The 15,762-nt window shown below is 40.9% G+C and overlaps 1 protein-coding gene across 4 annotated transcripts in view; it reads left to right on the top strand.

The window, feature by feature from the left end:
• The window catches only part of SORBS2 (sorbin and SH3 domain containing 2), a 101,485-nt gene that overhangs the window by 10,775 nt on the left and 74,948 nt on the right, over positions 1 to 15,762 (top strand). For all 4 annotated transcript variants that reach the window (XM_004382773.2, XM_004382771.2, XM_023737216.1 and 1 more), the window contains 2 exons: positions 3,704 to 3,730; positions 3,964 to 4,088. In XM_004382773.2, coding sequence (XP_004382830.1) covers positions 3,704 to 3,730; positions 3,964 to 4,088 — 152 coding nt within the window. The remainder of the gene's footprint in view (positions 1 to 3,703; positions 3,731 to 3,963; positions 4,089 to 15,762) is intronic.

The raw sequence follows: 15,762 nt of genomic DNA, 5'->3' as shown, positions 1-15,762 counted from the left end.
CAAAAAGAATTGGTTGATATTCAACCATTTTGAGAGGTGGGATATCATCAAGAACCTATGGTACTGAAAGAAGAAGTCCAAGCTACACTGAAGGCATTGGCGAAAAACAAGGCTCCAGGAATAGATGGAATACCAGTTGAGATGCTTCAATAAATGGATGCAACACTGGAAGCATTCACTCATCTATACCAAGAAATTTAGAAGACAGCTACCTGGCCAGCTGACTGGAAGAGATCCATATCTGTGTCCATTGCAAAGAAAGGTAATTCAATGGAATGCAGAAATTGTCAAACAATATCATTAATATCAAATGTAAGCAAATTTTTGCTGAAGATAATTCAAAAACAACTACAGTCGTACATCAACAGGGAAACGCCACGCTGCATTTCAAAGAGGACATGGCATGAGGGTTATCGTTGCTGATGTGAGATGGATCTTGGCTGAAAGCAGAGGCTACCACAAAGATGGTTACCTGTGTTTTATTGACTACACAAAGGCATTTGACTGTGTGGATCATAACTTATGGATAACAATGTGAAGAATGAAAATTCTAAAACCTTAATTGTCCTCATGCAGAGCCTGTACATAGACCAAGAGGCAGTTGTTCGAACACAAGGGGATACTTTGTGGTTAAAATCTGAAAAGACGTGCATCAGGATTGTGTCCTTTCACCATGCTTATTCAATCTGTATGCTGAACAAATAGTTCAAAAAGCTGGTCTATATGAAGAAGAACACAGCATCAATATTGGAGGAAGACTCATTAACAACTTGTAATATGCAGATGACACAACCTTCCTTAGTGAGAATGAAGAGGACATGAAGCATTTACTGATGAATATCAAAGACTACAGCCTTCAGTATGGATTATAGTTCAACATAAAGAAAACAAAAATCCTCCAAACTGGACTAATAGGCAATATGTTGATAAACAAAGAAAATATTGAAGTTGTCAAGGATTTCATTTTACTTGGATCAACAATCAAGAAATCAAATTGCATTGGGCAAATCTGTTGCAAAAGACCCAAGGTGTGCTTGACCCAAACCATGGTAGTTTCAATTGCCTAATACCTATGTGGAAACCCTGGTGGCAGAGTGGTTAAAAGTTCAGCAGTTAACCAAAAGGTTGTCAGTTCAACTCCACCAGCTGCTCCTTGGAAACCATATGGGGCAGTTCTACTCTGTCCTATAATGGTCACTATGAGTCAGAATCGACTCCACGGCAACATATGCATGCCAATCTGGAAAATGAAAAAGCAAGACCGAAGAATTGACACATTTGAATAATGGTGTAAGTGAGGAATATTGAATATGCCATGGACTGCCAGAAGAATGAATGAGTCTATCTTGGAAGAAGTACAGCCAGAATGTTCCTTAGAAATGAGGATGGCCAGACTTCATCTCACTTATTTTGGACATGTTATCAGGAGGGACCGATCTGGAGAAGGACACCATACTTGGTAAAGTAGAGGAAGTAAAAAGTAAAGGAGAGGAAGACCCTCAACGAGATGGATTGATGCGGTTTCTGCAACACTGGGCTCAGGCATAGCAACGTTTGTGAGGACGGTGCAGGACCGGGCAGCGTTTCCTTCCGTTACACATAAGGTCACTGAGTCAGAACCAACACAGCAGCACCTAACGGGGAACAACGACAACATATTCTCGTTACTTGACATGAATCCAGGGTGCTTCCATTGCCTGCTGCAAACCATACTCGTCTGCCCTTCCCTAAGCTTTCCTGGCAGAAATAAAACAAGAACAGGGCTATGGCAGACAGTATCCACAGGGGAAGGTATTTACCCTTCATACCAGTTTCCACTGAGTCAACTCCGTGATGTGTGTTGGACCTCATGTGTGTCAGAGCAGACCTGTGCTATACTGGGTTTTCAATGCTGATTTTTTGGAAGTGGATCACCAGACCTTTCTTTTGAGGCACTTCTGGGTGGAATCAAACCTCCAGCCTTTCAGTTAGCAGCTGAGCATGTTAACTGTTCGCACCACCCAGGGCCTCTGAAGAACTACAATAAAACAGCAAATCAGGACGGAGGGTTTCAAATATCTCTCATTGGATGTTTTAAACTGATATGGAGTGCATTTGAGCACCCTTAGAAGACCACACACTTAAAAGCAGCCTTTAACCATTACTGTAAGCTTCATGAAGACATTGGTGTATTCTGAAGGTGTAATCCAGGCCCATTCTTCTGCTTTCTCTTGGTCCTGCACACTCGTGTAGACAGTGTCCAGAGACACCCTTCAGTGGCGTTCACCATTACTAACATCACGTTTCCTGTAGCACAGATACCATTTCATTTGGAAATCCCTGGGCCCAATATCCAGGGAGTGGCCAGACAGCTGAGCCCAGAGTAGCTGTCCTCTGATTCTCCTAAACCAAAAAAAACTCCACAGCCGTCGAGTCGATTCTCACTCATAGTGACCCCATAGGGCTTCCAAGGCTGTAAATCTTTACAGAAGCAGACTGCCACATCTTTCACATATTAATGTTTATTGTTGTTCCATAATCCCTAGTGTGGCCACTAACAAGAAGGAAGGGAGCAGGCCCTCTAAGAACTATCAGAGGAAGTTTATCTCAAGTATCCTTCAAATCTTCTCAATATACTGTCGTGTTCCTTCCAACATCCACAGTCCTTGAACCTCCAAGCATCTGGTGTCCTGCACATACACGCACACCGTTTCATCAACCAAGAACAAGATAACCTCCTAGTTCACAGGCAAATAATTACAGTATAAATAATAATTATTGTTGATGCTGCTTTCTTTTTCATTTCCATTACCCCAATTCTCAAAATTTGCTCTTTGTCCACTAATGGTACATAGTCCACTAATTGTGAATAAGTGACTCCAGGGTCCTTTCCAAAGCTAAGGCTTTGTGATTTGAGGTGAAGATGACCATGTGATGTGATAGAATCAAGCAATACAAATTGATTTCCTCACAATGTGCATAAGTGGATTCTTGAATGTTTAATTCCAGTGAAACTGGTTGTAGATATTTTACTGAACCACTTTCCAAGTACATTGTCAAAAGCAATTTATTAGTACTGAAATTTATCTTCTAGAGCTTACTAGCTATAAGGCAATGGAATATATCGTATCAGCTCTTTCAAATTTAAACATAAAATTATTTTAATGGAATAAGAAGAAAACTCAAATTAGTAAACGGTTTGAAAATATTACACAATATGGTAAAAGCGTTTGCACCTTCCTAAAGCAAAAATAAATAAACTACAAAAAGTTTAATGTCCACCTAACGCAGGAGTTGAATGTGATCAGTAAGAGCAGGCATCGAAAACTCAAGAACTAGTGGTTTGAGTTAATGCTAGGAGAAACATTCCTTCTTTCTGACTAGATCCCTTTTAATCCTTTAATTTGATATTTAGAAATTCATATACCCAGCTTGGGCAATAATAAGATGAAAATTACAAGGTTGCATTATTATTGAGGGGAAAAAAATCAGTGCATAATATATGAGTGTTAATTATATATTATAGATATTTGCATGAATGATACTCTAATTGATGTAAAGATAAATGCACAGACCTCTCATTAGCATATTTGGAATACCCAGAGTTTTAGAAGTGAGATAAGTTTACAAAAAAAATACATACAGTTTTTTGTCAAATGATTTTTACTAGATTGTTCATGTATTTTACCCTACTATTAATTTCAACATTTCTTTTTTCTTTTAGGGCGTGATTCTCATTCACCAGACTCAGGTACGGAAAAGCTGTTCCAAATCTCTAATACATTTTTGTGGGGTTTTTAAAAAACATATTCTTAACCACATTGTTGACCTCACATGAAAGTTAGAATTCCTATTTAGTTAAGCGTATTAAATTAAGTGTCTAGAAATGAAACTTCAATTTTGTAAATAAAAATAAATTTTATTTAAAGTCTTATAAGTGAATGTAGATATTTTTGTGTCCAACTTGTTTTCCCTTAATAAAAGCTTGGAGATCTTACAATGATCGAAACCAAGGGACACTGAACGGAGATGCAACGTATTCCTCTCTTGCAGCAAAAGGTTTTAGAAGCGTTCGCCCAAACCTACAAGAAAAAAGATCACCAATTCAGGTAATCCTGCACACTGTTGTCTACTGTGTTATTTTAAAGCTTAATTAGACCACTGCTTTAGCTTTTCTTTGCTAGTCACGTGTGCACACTTTGATACTTTTTACTTTTAATAAATCTCTGCTTTTGTTTTTGTTTTGCTGGCCAAAGTTGTATTTACAACATTGAGGACAAATTTTAATTTAAAAAAGTTTTCTTTTTACTGATTGATTAATCTCATGAAACTAGGTCAGTTTCTAACATAATGCTTAGCCCTATATATGCCTTAAGGTTTAAAAATATGCCAAGAGAACAGGTGTTCACTCATTAAAATGATTTCCTATAATGAAGATGGATACAGACTTTATAATATATTCTTTATAAAAAGGTGTTTTTTTTTTTTTTTCTGATGGCAACTGTTGATGATAAATTAAAATGTATCCTAAAAGAAATGAAAACTGATCATTCCATCTAGCCAACAAAGTGTGTAGCATAGTGAAAAGGTATGAAAGTTAGGATGTTGCTTCACCTTCTTTATGGGCAAGGTTGACACTGGTTTCTTGAACGACTAATGTTGACTTTCTCTCTGTTTTTTCCTTCAACATTATTTCTTCCTCCGGATGCTTTTGGCAATCCAGGCAACCCTTCCACCCCCCAGGAAAGAGAGTTTTTGTAACTCCTTGATAACCAATCACACAAAGGGTGACATTTTCGACCAATCAGTAACTAACATACAAACGCCCTCTTACACAGAGTACTTTACTAATCAAAAACCTGTGCCGACAACTATGTATTCTAATGAAGATTCCAACCAGACAATTGTATATTCTGAAGAATCTAACACAACTGTGTCATATACACAAAAAATCACTAATCCACTTCCAGCAGCTTCCAGCACAGGTCCCCCACCATTTGCTGACCTCAGTAACCCATTTCTACAAGAGGACTACGTGCAAGATTCTCAGACTCGTAGAATTTCCACCTTGAAACTAACCCATAGCCAGGATCTAGCCAGTGGCAGCCCCTTGAATACACCACAGCTTTCCAAATCTGCTGAATTGCCATCATTCCCCAAAAGGCCTTTCTCACCGCCCCCTAACACGGTGCCTGAGACACACACAGCATCTCTTTCCATTCAGATAGCTCCCCTTTCAGGACAGAATTCTGAGAGCCACAAACAGCTACCTGAGCTTTCTCCAGAGACTACAAAGATACCTCTTCAGCAAGAGAGACAAAAATCTGCAGTTGCTGCAGCCTCGCAGCCCTCCGACGGCCGGGTGGTACTTTCCACTTTCCAGTCTCTTCTTACAGGCCTGTTGGAGGGACCCTAACTAACAACTTTGGTTTGGGCTTCTCACATAACTGAATGCTTTGTTACAGTTTGGAAGCAGGAAAGGAAAGGAGAAAGAAACCATCTTCCAATTCAAAGCCCTGCTAAATTCACTCCTAAACTTGGAGTTGTTTTTTTTTTTTTTGAAAAACATGCATACACAGAACTTTTATCTAGAAATCATCTTTAAAATGTTTCCTACTTCCTAGACATTTAGAAGCAAATCGTTGGCGGGTCAGCTGTCACTTACGGCACTGCAAACCACTTCAGGGCTTAAAATACTTCGAGGTTTTAAAGCATGATTTTCCTGCCAGACCTTTTGGTACCTACATTCACTTCATTTACATGTCTAGAACCTCAAAATAATGGTCAGTTATAGTTCTTTTAGGCACAAAACATTTATCTTCAAGCATTGTTTATTCTTTTGTAGCTCGATATTCATTTTCACTGAAACTTAATCAATTTCTACCTTTTGTTTAATCTGACGTTTCAGAAATCATATTAATCAACCTTTAATACACTGACCGTTGGGACGTAAACCTTTATTTCCACATATGTAAAGTTCTGTCATAGTATAAGTCTTCTAACATTTATTAATCTGTTCCAAAGAAGAGAAATGTGTTCCCTTCTCAGCTCCCCCACAAAATAATATTGTGTGAAGAGCATGAGTTTCAAGGACAAATTGTGGATTTCCAGGCAAGCGTCGTCACTGCCAATGTGACGGGCCGCTGTCTGAGTTGTCTGTGAGCCTGAGCTACAGAATGGGCATATTAATCCTTAATTCATAGGCTGGGGCAGCATTAGGGGGATAGCGGAGAAAAATCACTTAGCGCAGAGCAAGCACGCAATAAATGGTAACTGTTCATACAAGATTGATACCAGCAGCAAGAGCAGGTGTGGTCATACTGGAAACACCGCTGCCTGTTTTCTATATGCTGTTTCCTGTAGTTGTGTGGTTGAAGCTCATCCAAAGCGCACTCTAGAAGAGATATAGTTTTAAACCTTGTGGAAAATCTTCGGCAGATATCTGACACTAAACACCCCCTCCACACACACAGGCACGCGGGCGTGCACACACACACACACACGCGCACACACACACACACAAAGCAAAAACTTTAAGCCTAGAAGATAAAAAGGCGAGTGGGTAGGAGAAGTCACAGAAAACATCACCTCATTCACAACTCAGTTCGCTCATCAGACGTGATTTCTTGTGTTTGGTTTTATCATCTTTGAAAACATAAGTTGATAACTTTCCTTGTAGTCCATTTTGTCACTATCCAGGCTGACCAGAGACAGCTGGTTTAGATGTGCAAACCCCAGACAGTCTGCATGATTCAGAAGATAAGATTTGAGCCCCTGTCACTTTCACGCATTCAGCAAACATCTATTGGGCATCTACTATATGCCAAGTACTGTTGTAGTCACAGAGCTGAATTTGAAATCAATGAGACTTAAAATTTTGTAGTGGCGGGGTGGGGTGGGGAGAAAAACATTAAAAAAAAATTAAGTAAATCGCATCCTTTACCAACAGCAACAACAGAAGGAGCTGTGCCTGTGGAGATAAAACCAGGCAGTCCTAGCAGGGACATGGGGAGCAGTTTCCATTCTGAATAAGGTAGTCAAGTAGACCTCACTGAAAGACAGGACAGCTTTGGAATATGGAAGAACATTCTAGGCAAATGAAAAAGGCTGGTTCAAAGGCTTTTAAATCTGAAGCATGTGGGTGCTGTTCAGGACCACCGAGGAAACCACAGGAGGGACAAGAAGAACCCAAGGTAAAGAGTAACAGGAGGTGGAGTCAGAGGTGGCAGACATCAGAACACAGAAGTCCCTGAGAGCCACTGCAGAGATTCCAGCTTGTCCCAGTGAAAAGGGCGTCCTCGGAGGCTTGCTGCTTGACTTATCTTCTGACAGATCACTGGCAGCTGAATTGAGAACAAACAATAGTGGGTCCAGGAGGAGAGCAGGCAAACCAGTCAGGTTGCTATTGTGATAATTCAGGGGGGAGATGACAGTGGTTTGAAGCAGTGTGGAAGCAGTGGAGGTGGTGAGAACTGGTCTGAATGTAATGCGAAAGTAGGGCAGATAGGACTTCCTGACAGATCGCTTGTAGGATGTGAGGGGAGGAGAATAGTCAAGGTTGATCCAGTCTGCAGTTGGGAGGGACAGAACTGCCATCAGCTAAGACTGGACAACTGAGGGTAGAGCAGGTTTGGGCGAAGATCACCGGTTGCATTTAGGACATGCCAAGTTGAGATAGGAGTCCCTGGGTGACGAAAATGGTGAAGCGCATGACTAGTAGCCGAAAAGTAGATGGTTCAGCCCACCCAGAGATGCCTCGGAAGACAGGCCTGGCAATCTTCTTCTCTAAGGCCACAGCCCTGAAAACCCTATGGAGCAATTCCACTCTGCATACACGGGGTGGCCATGAGTAGGAATAGACTCAACAGCAGTTAACAACAACAAGGTCTAGATGTCTACAGACAACCATGTGGAGAGGTTGAGTAGACAGTTGGGTATATGAGTCTGGAGCTCAGGAGCAAAGTCTGGTTTGGAGATATGTGTTTGGAGCCATCAGCTTGTAGATGATTTTTGTAGCCACAACAAGTGAGATCATGAGGAAAGTGAATACAGAGAAAAGAGGAAGCCCGAGGACCGAGCCCTGGTGCTTCTCAACCTTAAGAAGAGGAACTAGAAAAGGAGAAAGGAGCATCTGCTAAGGGAGGAGGAAATCCAGGAAAATGCTGTGTTCTAGTCGCCAAGTGGAGCCCCGTTGGTCAGCAGCTCGAATCCACCAGCTGCTCCTTGGAAACCCTATGGGGCAGTTCTACTCTGTCCTGTAGGGTCGCTATGAGTCAGAATCGACTTGATGGGAATGGGTTTGGTTTGGGTTTGATAATGCCAAGTGAGGAAAGTGTATCAAAGAGAAGAGATGGTCAACTGTGAAAATACTGCTGATAGGGCAAGAGTAAGATGGATCTCAGACTGACTTTTAGTAATATGGAGGTCATGGTGATTTCTTAAATGTTGGGGGTGGAGGGGTGCTCTCTTGGGGTGAGTTTAAGAGAGGCTGGAAGGAGAGCAATTGGACAGTGAGTTCTTTCAAGGTGTTATTAGCATAAAACCTTCCATCTATCTAGTTATTCACTGTCCCTGAGTCTCAGTTCCTTCATCTGTAAAGTGGAGATGGAAATAGCATTCATCACAGAGTTGCTATGAGATTTGAATAAGATAATGCATATGAGGAGCTTGTTGGCAGAGTTCCTGCTACAGAGTACTCACTCAATAGATGGCAGCTATTATTATTTTAAAATAATATCCTTTTCTAGATAAAGTATCTGATTGGAAAAGGGAAACATTATTTATTATATTATGTGTATATATTATATAATGCTGACTTTTCATGTACTGGTGACCTTTCCGTTTTACATACTGAAGTTCCACACTCTAGCAGGAAAGTTAGTAAATGCCAAGAGCTATAACGACACACTATGAAACAGCCCCATACAAGATAAAGATGAAGAACTAGCCTCCCAAGAAATTAGCAGACCCAAGAAACAAAAATTCTATACATTGAGAAGTCAAAAGGAAATATCAGTGTTCTAGAAGTTTCATCTGCTTATTTTTTGTTGCTGTTAAGGTCTGACCATTAATTTAAATAAAAAGAAAACTGCAGCCTACTGTTAGGGATTTTAATTTTATCCATACTTGACAAATTATTGTTTTATAAACTGAATATGTTTTAATTTACCTCCTACAAAATTATGTATAAAGAAATTGCAAAATGAGGAACGTTTCCTGAACAGATATCCTTTTGCTAAAACTGTTACATTGTTCTCAACTTCAGATAAATGAAGGTATAAACCAGAAGCTTTGAAAAGGCAGCAAAAAGCTACACCCTAAACAGCATTTGTGAGTGCTGTGCCCTTTGCTTCAGGAAGATACATTTGACCCTTCTATTATGGAGTAATATAATCAATCATTTGCCAAAGCCTCACTGTCACAGCAGCTACTGCACATATGTTGGGGATTCAAAGGAGGCTCCATACCACCGTCATGTAGAAGACAAGAAAATGTCCTCTCTCCTGCTCTGTGGGATCAACATGTAGAAGATAAGGAAGGCAGAATCATAAATAAATGTCAGGAGTGTTAGATGACAGAAAATGTGCAGAACTGAGAGTACAAGTTCTGGACCATTTCCATCCATACTAGCCCCAATCACTGAGGTATTCTATCAGTGTGGCCACCAGTATCCCAGGACTTCTTTTCTATGGGTTTATTGTGCTGTTATTTGATCAGGTCTTAGGCAACTTCTCCACTGGACTAATGTTTGTTTGGTTTTTTAATTTAGTTTTGCTTTGTTTTGGGGTTTGTTTTTTTTTTGTGATTGAAGAGTGGAGAATATTCAGGTGCCCGATATGAATTTAGAAATCATCAAGATCCCCTCTACATTACCCCCCAATTGATGGGCACTCGCCTTTTCTTGAATACACTTAGGAATGGTAAGCTCAGTTACTTTATGAGGCAGCCGTGAAGCACTTGGACAAGTCTCCGATCTAAATATTAGAAAACATTTCTCATGTTGAGTCATAATCTGCCTTTGTTAACTTCTGCATATTGATTCCATGGAGCCACAAAGATGTTTTCTCTTTCTTCTACATGACAGTCTTTCATATGATTGTTCTCCTCCCTAGCTGGCGTCTGCTTTGTGTAAACATCCCTGTGCTTCCACGTTTCCTGATTTTAAAAAACAGCTCCCATTTGCTGAGAGCCACAGCAACACGCTAGGCCCTGTGCAAAGTCTTTCACTTGCATTATCTCACTTAGTTTTCACAGACTTTAGGAGATGGGTTTTATTAACGTCCTTATTTTACACATGAGCAGACTGAGGTCAAAGGAGGTTACAGAACTTGTCCAGGCTGAGTTAACCAAACCCATTGCCATGGAGTCAATTCTGACTCATAGCGACCCTATGGGATGGAGAAGAGCTGCTCCATGGGGCTTCCAAGGCTGTAATCTTTATGGAAGCAGACTGCCACATCTTTCTCCCTCAGAGCAGCTAGTGGGTTCGAACAACCAACCTGGCAGCTGAGTGCTTAACCACTGCACCACAGGGCTCCAGGGGGAATATTTACTCCCCTGATGAGGTGTCACACTTCCACCAACGTGTGCAAATCTGTGTGAGTGCTTTAGAGCACCTATCACCCAGGTCTTGGTTAGGGATCATACACTTGTAAAGACATCTGTAACAAGCGTTTTTATTATGAGGCTATAAGGCCATCTTGTATCACCGAAATGCAGGTGATACGGCCCAGCCTTAGGGAGATGGGGCCTGAGCAGTCAGCCGCTCGCTCTCAGTTTTAGTGCTGTGCCTTGTCTCTCTTCTCTGAAAGTCAGCCTTATGCTCCTCTCTTCACCTCTGCCCTCTCATTTCTTGGCGTTTCCTGTGGATTCCCACAGCATGCTGTGGCTCCAATTATACCTGTCCTTGCAGCTGGGCCCCCACAGCTATCCGACTAGGGTGTTCCTTGCCATATAATTGAAATTCCCTGGGAGGGAGGCCGTGCCTAATTGACCCAGCTCAGTTCAGTTATTCCCCCTCTTAAACAATCAGCTGTGCCTACCCCCGTGTGGGGTCACCTGGTAACAACGTGGTTGCCAGGTGCTTCCTGCCACCCTCAGAGGGCTACAAGGGGAAAGCAGGTCATCCCAGGAGTAGATGGGATGGGGGGAAATAACTGGTTTTACATAAGCTACTATCAACTCAACCTTTTTCCAATGAAATCTAGAAAACAAAAATCTGTACATCCTTCGCTTCACATATCCCCATATGTTCCTTGGGGAATAAGGGAGAAATTAAATCCCAGACCATGTGTTGTGCCAAGCCATATTAGAGCCTGAGGCAGAAGGAAAATATGTGACCCTACATGTGTGTGTATGTTTCTGTATTTTTAATGGTTATTTTTTCTAGAACATTTAAGTAGTTTTAAAAAGACTGGAAAATTGGAAATTAGGTATGTCAAAACTCACAACATTAAGTTTAAATATTTTGTTTATACCAAAATAGAATTTATTATAATTTTACTTCATCTTAAATTAATTAAAGATTATTTAAGATCGTCGTTGGTCAAAGAGAAATTGCCAATCTCCCAGTTAAAAAGGAGATAAACAAAAATGTAGATTCAGAAAAAATCATTGATGAGTTTGCTTCCATTAAATCCAGGATCACATTTTTTCTTTGTGCCTCAATCTCCAATATGGCTTCGCAGGGCACTGGTCTTTATGTAAATTTTGTTTTTATATTTTGTTCTTTATGGATTTTTTTGCATTGATTTTTCTTTTTTCCAAAATTGAATTCAAATATTATTTACCTCAATCATGGAATTTCTGCCACTCCCTTAAATCTGCGGCTGAGACTGGTGCCTCACTTGCCTCCCCCAGGCCTGGCCCTGCCAGACCATGCTCCCCTGTCACTCTACCCCAGCTCCGTACCAAGCCCCATGCAATTATCTTTAGCTGTACTCGGCTCTCTTCTCACCCCCAGCTTCTGTATCACAAACTGATGGCCTGAGACTTATGACTACAGATCTGTCCTGTGTGGTTGCCAGGAGTTATTTTAATTCATAATTCAGCCACATTTAGAGGGAGTCTGCCTTCTCCAGTCGCCCACAGTTCCAGCTTTCCCTCTTCCAAGAGACCTGGTTTGCACTTCTCGGATACCTGCCTGGCCCACGGTAGGCACTTGAGTTTTCAATGCCTGTGTCCAACCCAATATACTTCTTCCACTGCTGAAGCTCACCCTCCCCGAGTTCCTTTGGCCCTTAGCTCATCAGGGAACTCCAGCCTGGAGTTAGTGATCTCTTTCATCCTGGTAGCACAAATGGTAAAGTGCTCAGCTACTAACAGAAAGGTTGGCAGTTTGAGTCCACCCAGAGGTGCCTCAGAAGACAGGCAGGTGATCTACTTCTGAAAGATTGCAGCCATTGAAAACCCTATGGAGCACAGTTCTACTCTGAAACACAAGAGTCGGAATCTACGGCAACTGTCTTATTTTTTGTTTTTGTTTTCGTTTTCATCCACTAATGCTAAAGTTCTCCTTCTCATTCTGAATTGAACTTATTTGGACCAGGAGACTCAATGCCATTTTGAGTACGTGTGAAGTACGTCGAGGTCCAGGCACAGTACCTTCCCTTTGTAAAGACCAGGTAGCAGCAAGCTGTTGTTTATGGCCCTCCTTCACTTCTACCTCAACAGTTGGGGAAAGTAAAAAAAGAACCTGTCCTCCCTAAGAGTCGGTGACCCTTGATCCTTATTCAAACACCTTACCTTTACATGGTCTCGAAAAGGAGACACAATGGTTTTCTGCTGTTGTCTGCTTCCAAATTCAGTAGGAAACAAAACAAAACTGTCCCCGTTCAAAGGTAGCTTTTCCTACTTCGGCATAGTCCAGATTAAGAAAATACGTCTTGCTTCCTTTTTCACACTTTTCCTTGTACTCTTTTCACATCGTCTTCAGGGGAGACGTGTATAATGTGGTTCTGTCTCCTTCTCGCGTCTAAGAGGGTATCTCATTAGGTCAGGGTCATGTAAGAGGGGCTCCAAGTACTCTCAGAAGTACTTTACATCTTTATGGCAAGATACTTCAGAGCTTTTGTGTGGGTGACCAATGGGCTGCTCCATGATTCTCTTTTTGAATTTCATCTATAGAAATTGAAGTGTGGTGTGACTCACCAACCAAGAGGCATTGCATCTGTTAGCTACACGCACACACATACATATTACAGACTCAAAACTGTGAGCATATAAGGGGGTGGCAAGAGAAATTCAAAATATGAAATATTTTGTAGTCTGTAGATACTCTTTTTGAAAGGACAAGTGAATGGATAAAGATCATTCCCAGGCACAATGCTGTCAAACAAACAATCATATCACCCATGACACTGGTGATTTTAGAGAGAAATATGCATTAGCTTTTGAAATGTTTCCAGTCCAAGGATATAGGCAAGCCAGTCCTAAGAGACTGACAGTCATTAGATTCCTCTCTTTTGAATTTTAAGGAAAAAACTCCTTCGAGCAGATAACACAAATCCACTTGCGTGCTTTATATTATTTAAAGAATTTTCACTTAGCATAAGCAAAACTAAAAACAGATTAATGTTATATGGAAACTTCTTAAGTGAAACTGCGTATTGTAAAAGATTCCATTCACCCTACCCAACCCAAGACTGCTTCATACTGAATTCCATTCAGACTTGTAGCAGAATATTAACATATTAAGTTGTAATGGTTTCAAATTTATTGTAGTTTCACCTCTAATAAAATCTCCAAACATTATAAGCATTTACTAATAAAAAATGTACTCCTATTAAACATTTTAAGTTCTGACTTAGATTTTTGTCACTTACTTCTAGAGATTTTTAAAACCATATATAGTAAGGTTCACATTTAAAATGAGTGTGTTTTCCTCTTTTAAACTTATTAAATAAAAAAAGAGGAAACATGTCTTTTACCCAGGATTGTAGCAACCTAATCTATTAGATTATGTCTGCACGTTAGAGCATCTCTGAACCCCTAAAGTTGTATGTAGAATTTTATGTGCATATGAATTTGTGCATTTTTCCTAAGAAAAGATCAATAACTATCATCATATTTTCAAGGGGATATATGATCCAGAGAGACCTTTTTATAGGGTGGATTTTTTTTTTTTTTTCATCCTCAGTTAAAAGTCTAAAGAAAATTTTTAATTAAGACTTTTTATGACTAGACAAGATTTCTCTTTCAAGTTCTCTGTAGCTCATTCACCAGCCGCATGCTGATTTCCCAGATCTCTGGCCATCTATTTTACGACTAGCTTTGCATCAAACACCTCAACTCTCTATTCTGGAGGTGGGATTGGGGCTCATGAGGAAGAAAATTTGCTTCAAGATTTCGTTCACTCGTGTTGAGGTTGGTGCTTTTCGTCATGTTTGACATGTGAGGACAGACGTTACCGAGGTTATAAAAACCTTTAATGGGTCATCCTGTCTTCCTCCTACAGACAACCCCTCCATCAGCGTTAGCCTCCTGGGTTTTACAACCCTAGAGGTATTCAACCTTCATTTTCCTTTCCGTTTCTTTCTCCTTTACCTAAGATTTAACACCAAGAGTGGTTCTAACCAACTAGGATACATTCTAACCATTTTCAGTGAATGGATTTTTCACTTCATTTTCCCACAGAGCAACCCCTATTTGCACCGCTAGGTTATCTAAAGTTCAATTATTTTAATATTTTATAGTGAAATCAAAGAACAGATCCAATGAATGATTAGGAACCAAAATACCATTCCCACGTAGTTGTTTTTAGGTTGATCAAGCTTCAGATCCAGAAGCTAGGGGGGAAAAAGGAGACCAAATGGATTTATATTTTGGGAACATTTTGGAAGGGGGATGGTCAGTAGTGAGAATTATGCTACGAGAATTTTTCCAGGGAAAAGAGAACTAATTCTGCTGACCAACGGACATCTAATATCATGTCACTGCCGCAAGTACAAAACCTAAAACTTGGAAGAAAAAAATTATTTGGACTCCCGTTATGCCAACTCTCTCAAGCCCTCACCCAAAATGACATTGCAATGCAGTGTGAAAACTGGCCTCGTTTCCCAAAAAAAACACCTACTGGATTCATTTTCTTCATGTTTTTCTGTCTTTCCTGTCGTGTGTGGTTGACACCTAATCCATCTGAATGTACTTCCTAAACTGCTTCCAAGTAAAACTGATGCTTTGCCTTCTCTGCTGCACTGCAAAAAGAGATGTTTTTATTGATGGGGTAGTTCATCTCTCTTCTTCTTATTTTTTCCTCAAACTCAGCTTGGAAATCAGAACTTAACTGCCCATGCGCCGGAGGTAAATGCTTCACAGACACAGTCAAATCACACCCGAAGCGTCTTCTCGGTGCCCTCCTCCTGTAGTACCTTTCATCCGACCACTTTTTCACCAGACAGTGACTCCAGCCCAGCATCACACATCCTGCCACCGCCTGATGACCCGGGGCCGTTCACACTGTTTCTGTAGGCAGCCTTTCCTGGCCCGGGAAAGCCTTGTCCACAGCAACGTCCCGGGCCTCTCACACAGACTTCCCGCTCTGAGGGCGATCCGCCATGGCCATCCTAGACGAGCTTGGGTCAGAGATCTGCTGTGACAGGTGGCACCACCATAGCTACCCCTGCTGCACTCCAGTGATCACCTTTCCTTCCTTTGTCTCGAGTTTTTACACGGGTCTCCACAGCCCGAAACAACTGATTTCTTACCTGCCATCTCATTTTGCAGCTAAGCATTTGATTTCGAATAGTTGTTGACTGGTAAACTGACTCTATACCGTCTACCAGG

The sequence above is a fragment of the Trichechus manatus genome, unplaced genomic scaffold (assembly GCF_000243295.1).
Source record: "Trichechus manatus latirostris isolate Lorelei unplaced genomic scaffold, TriManLat1.0 scaffold00099, whole genome shotgun sequence".
Lineage (NCBI taxonomy): Eukaryota > Metazoa > Chordata > Mammalia > Sirenia > Trichechidae > Trichechus > Trichechus manatus.
Note: the sequence above shows the minus strand (reverse complement) of the source record. Positions and strands in the feature narration are given on the sequence as shown.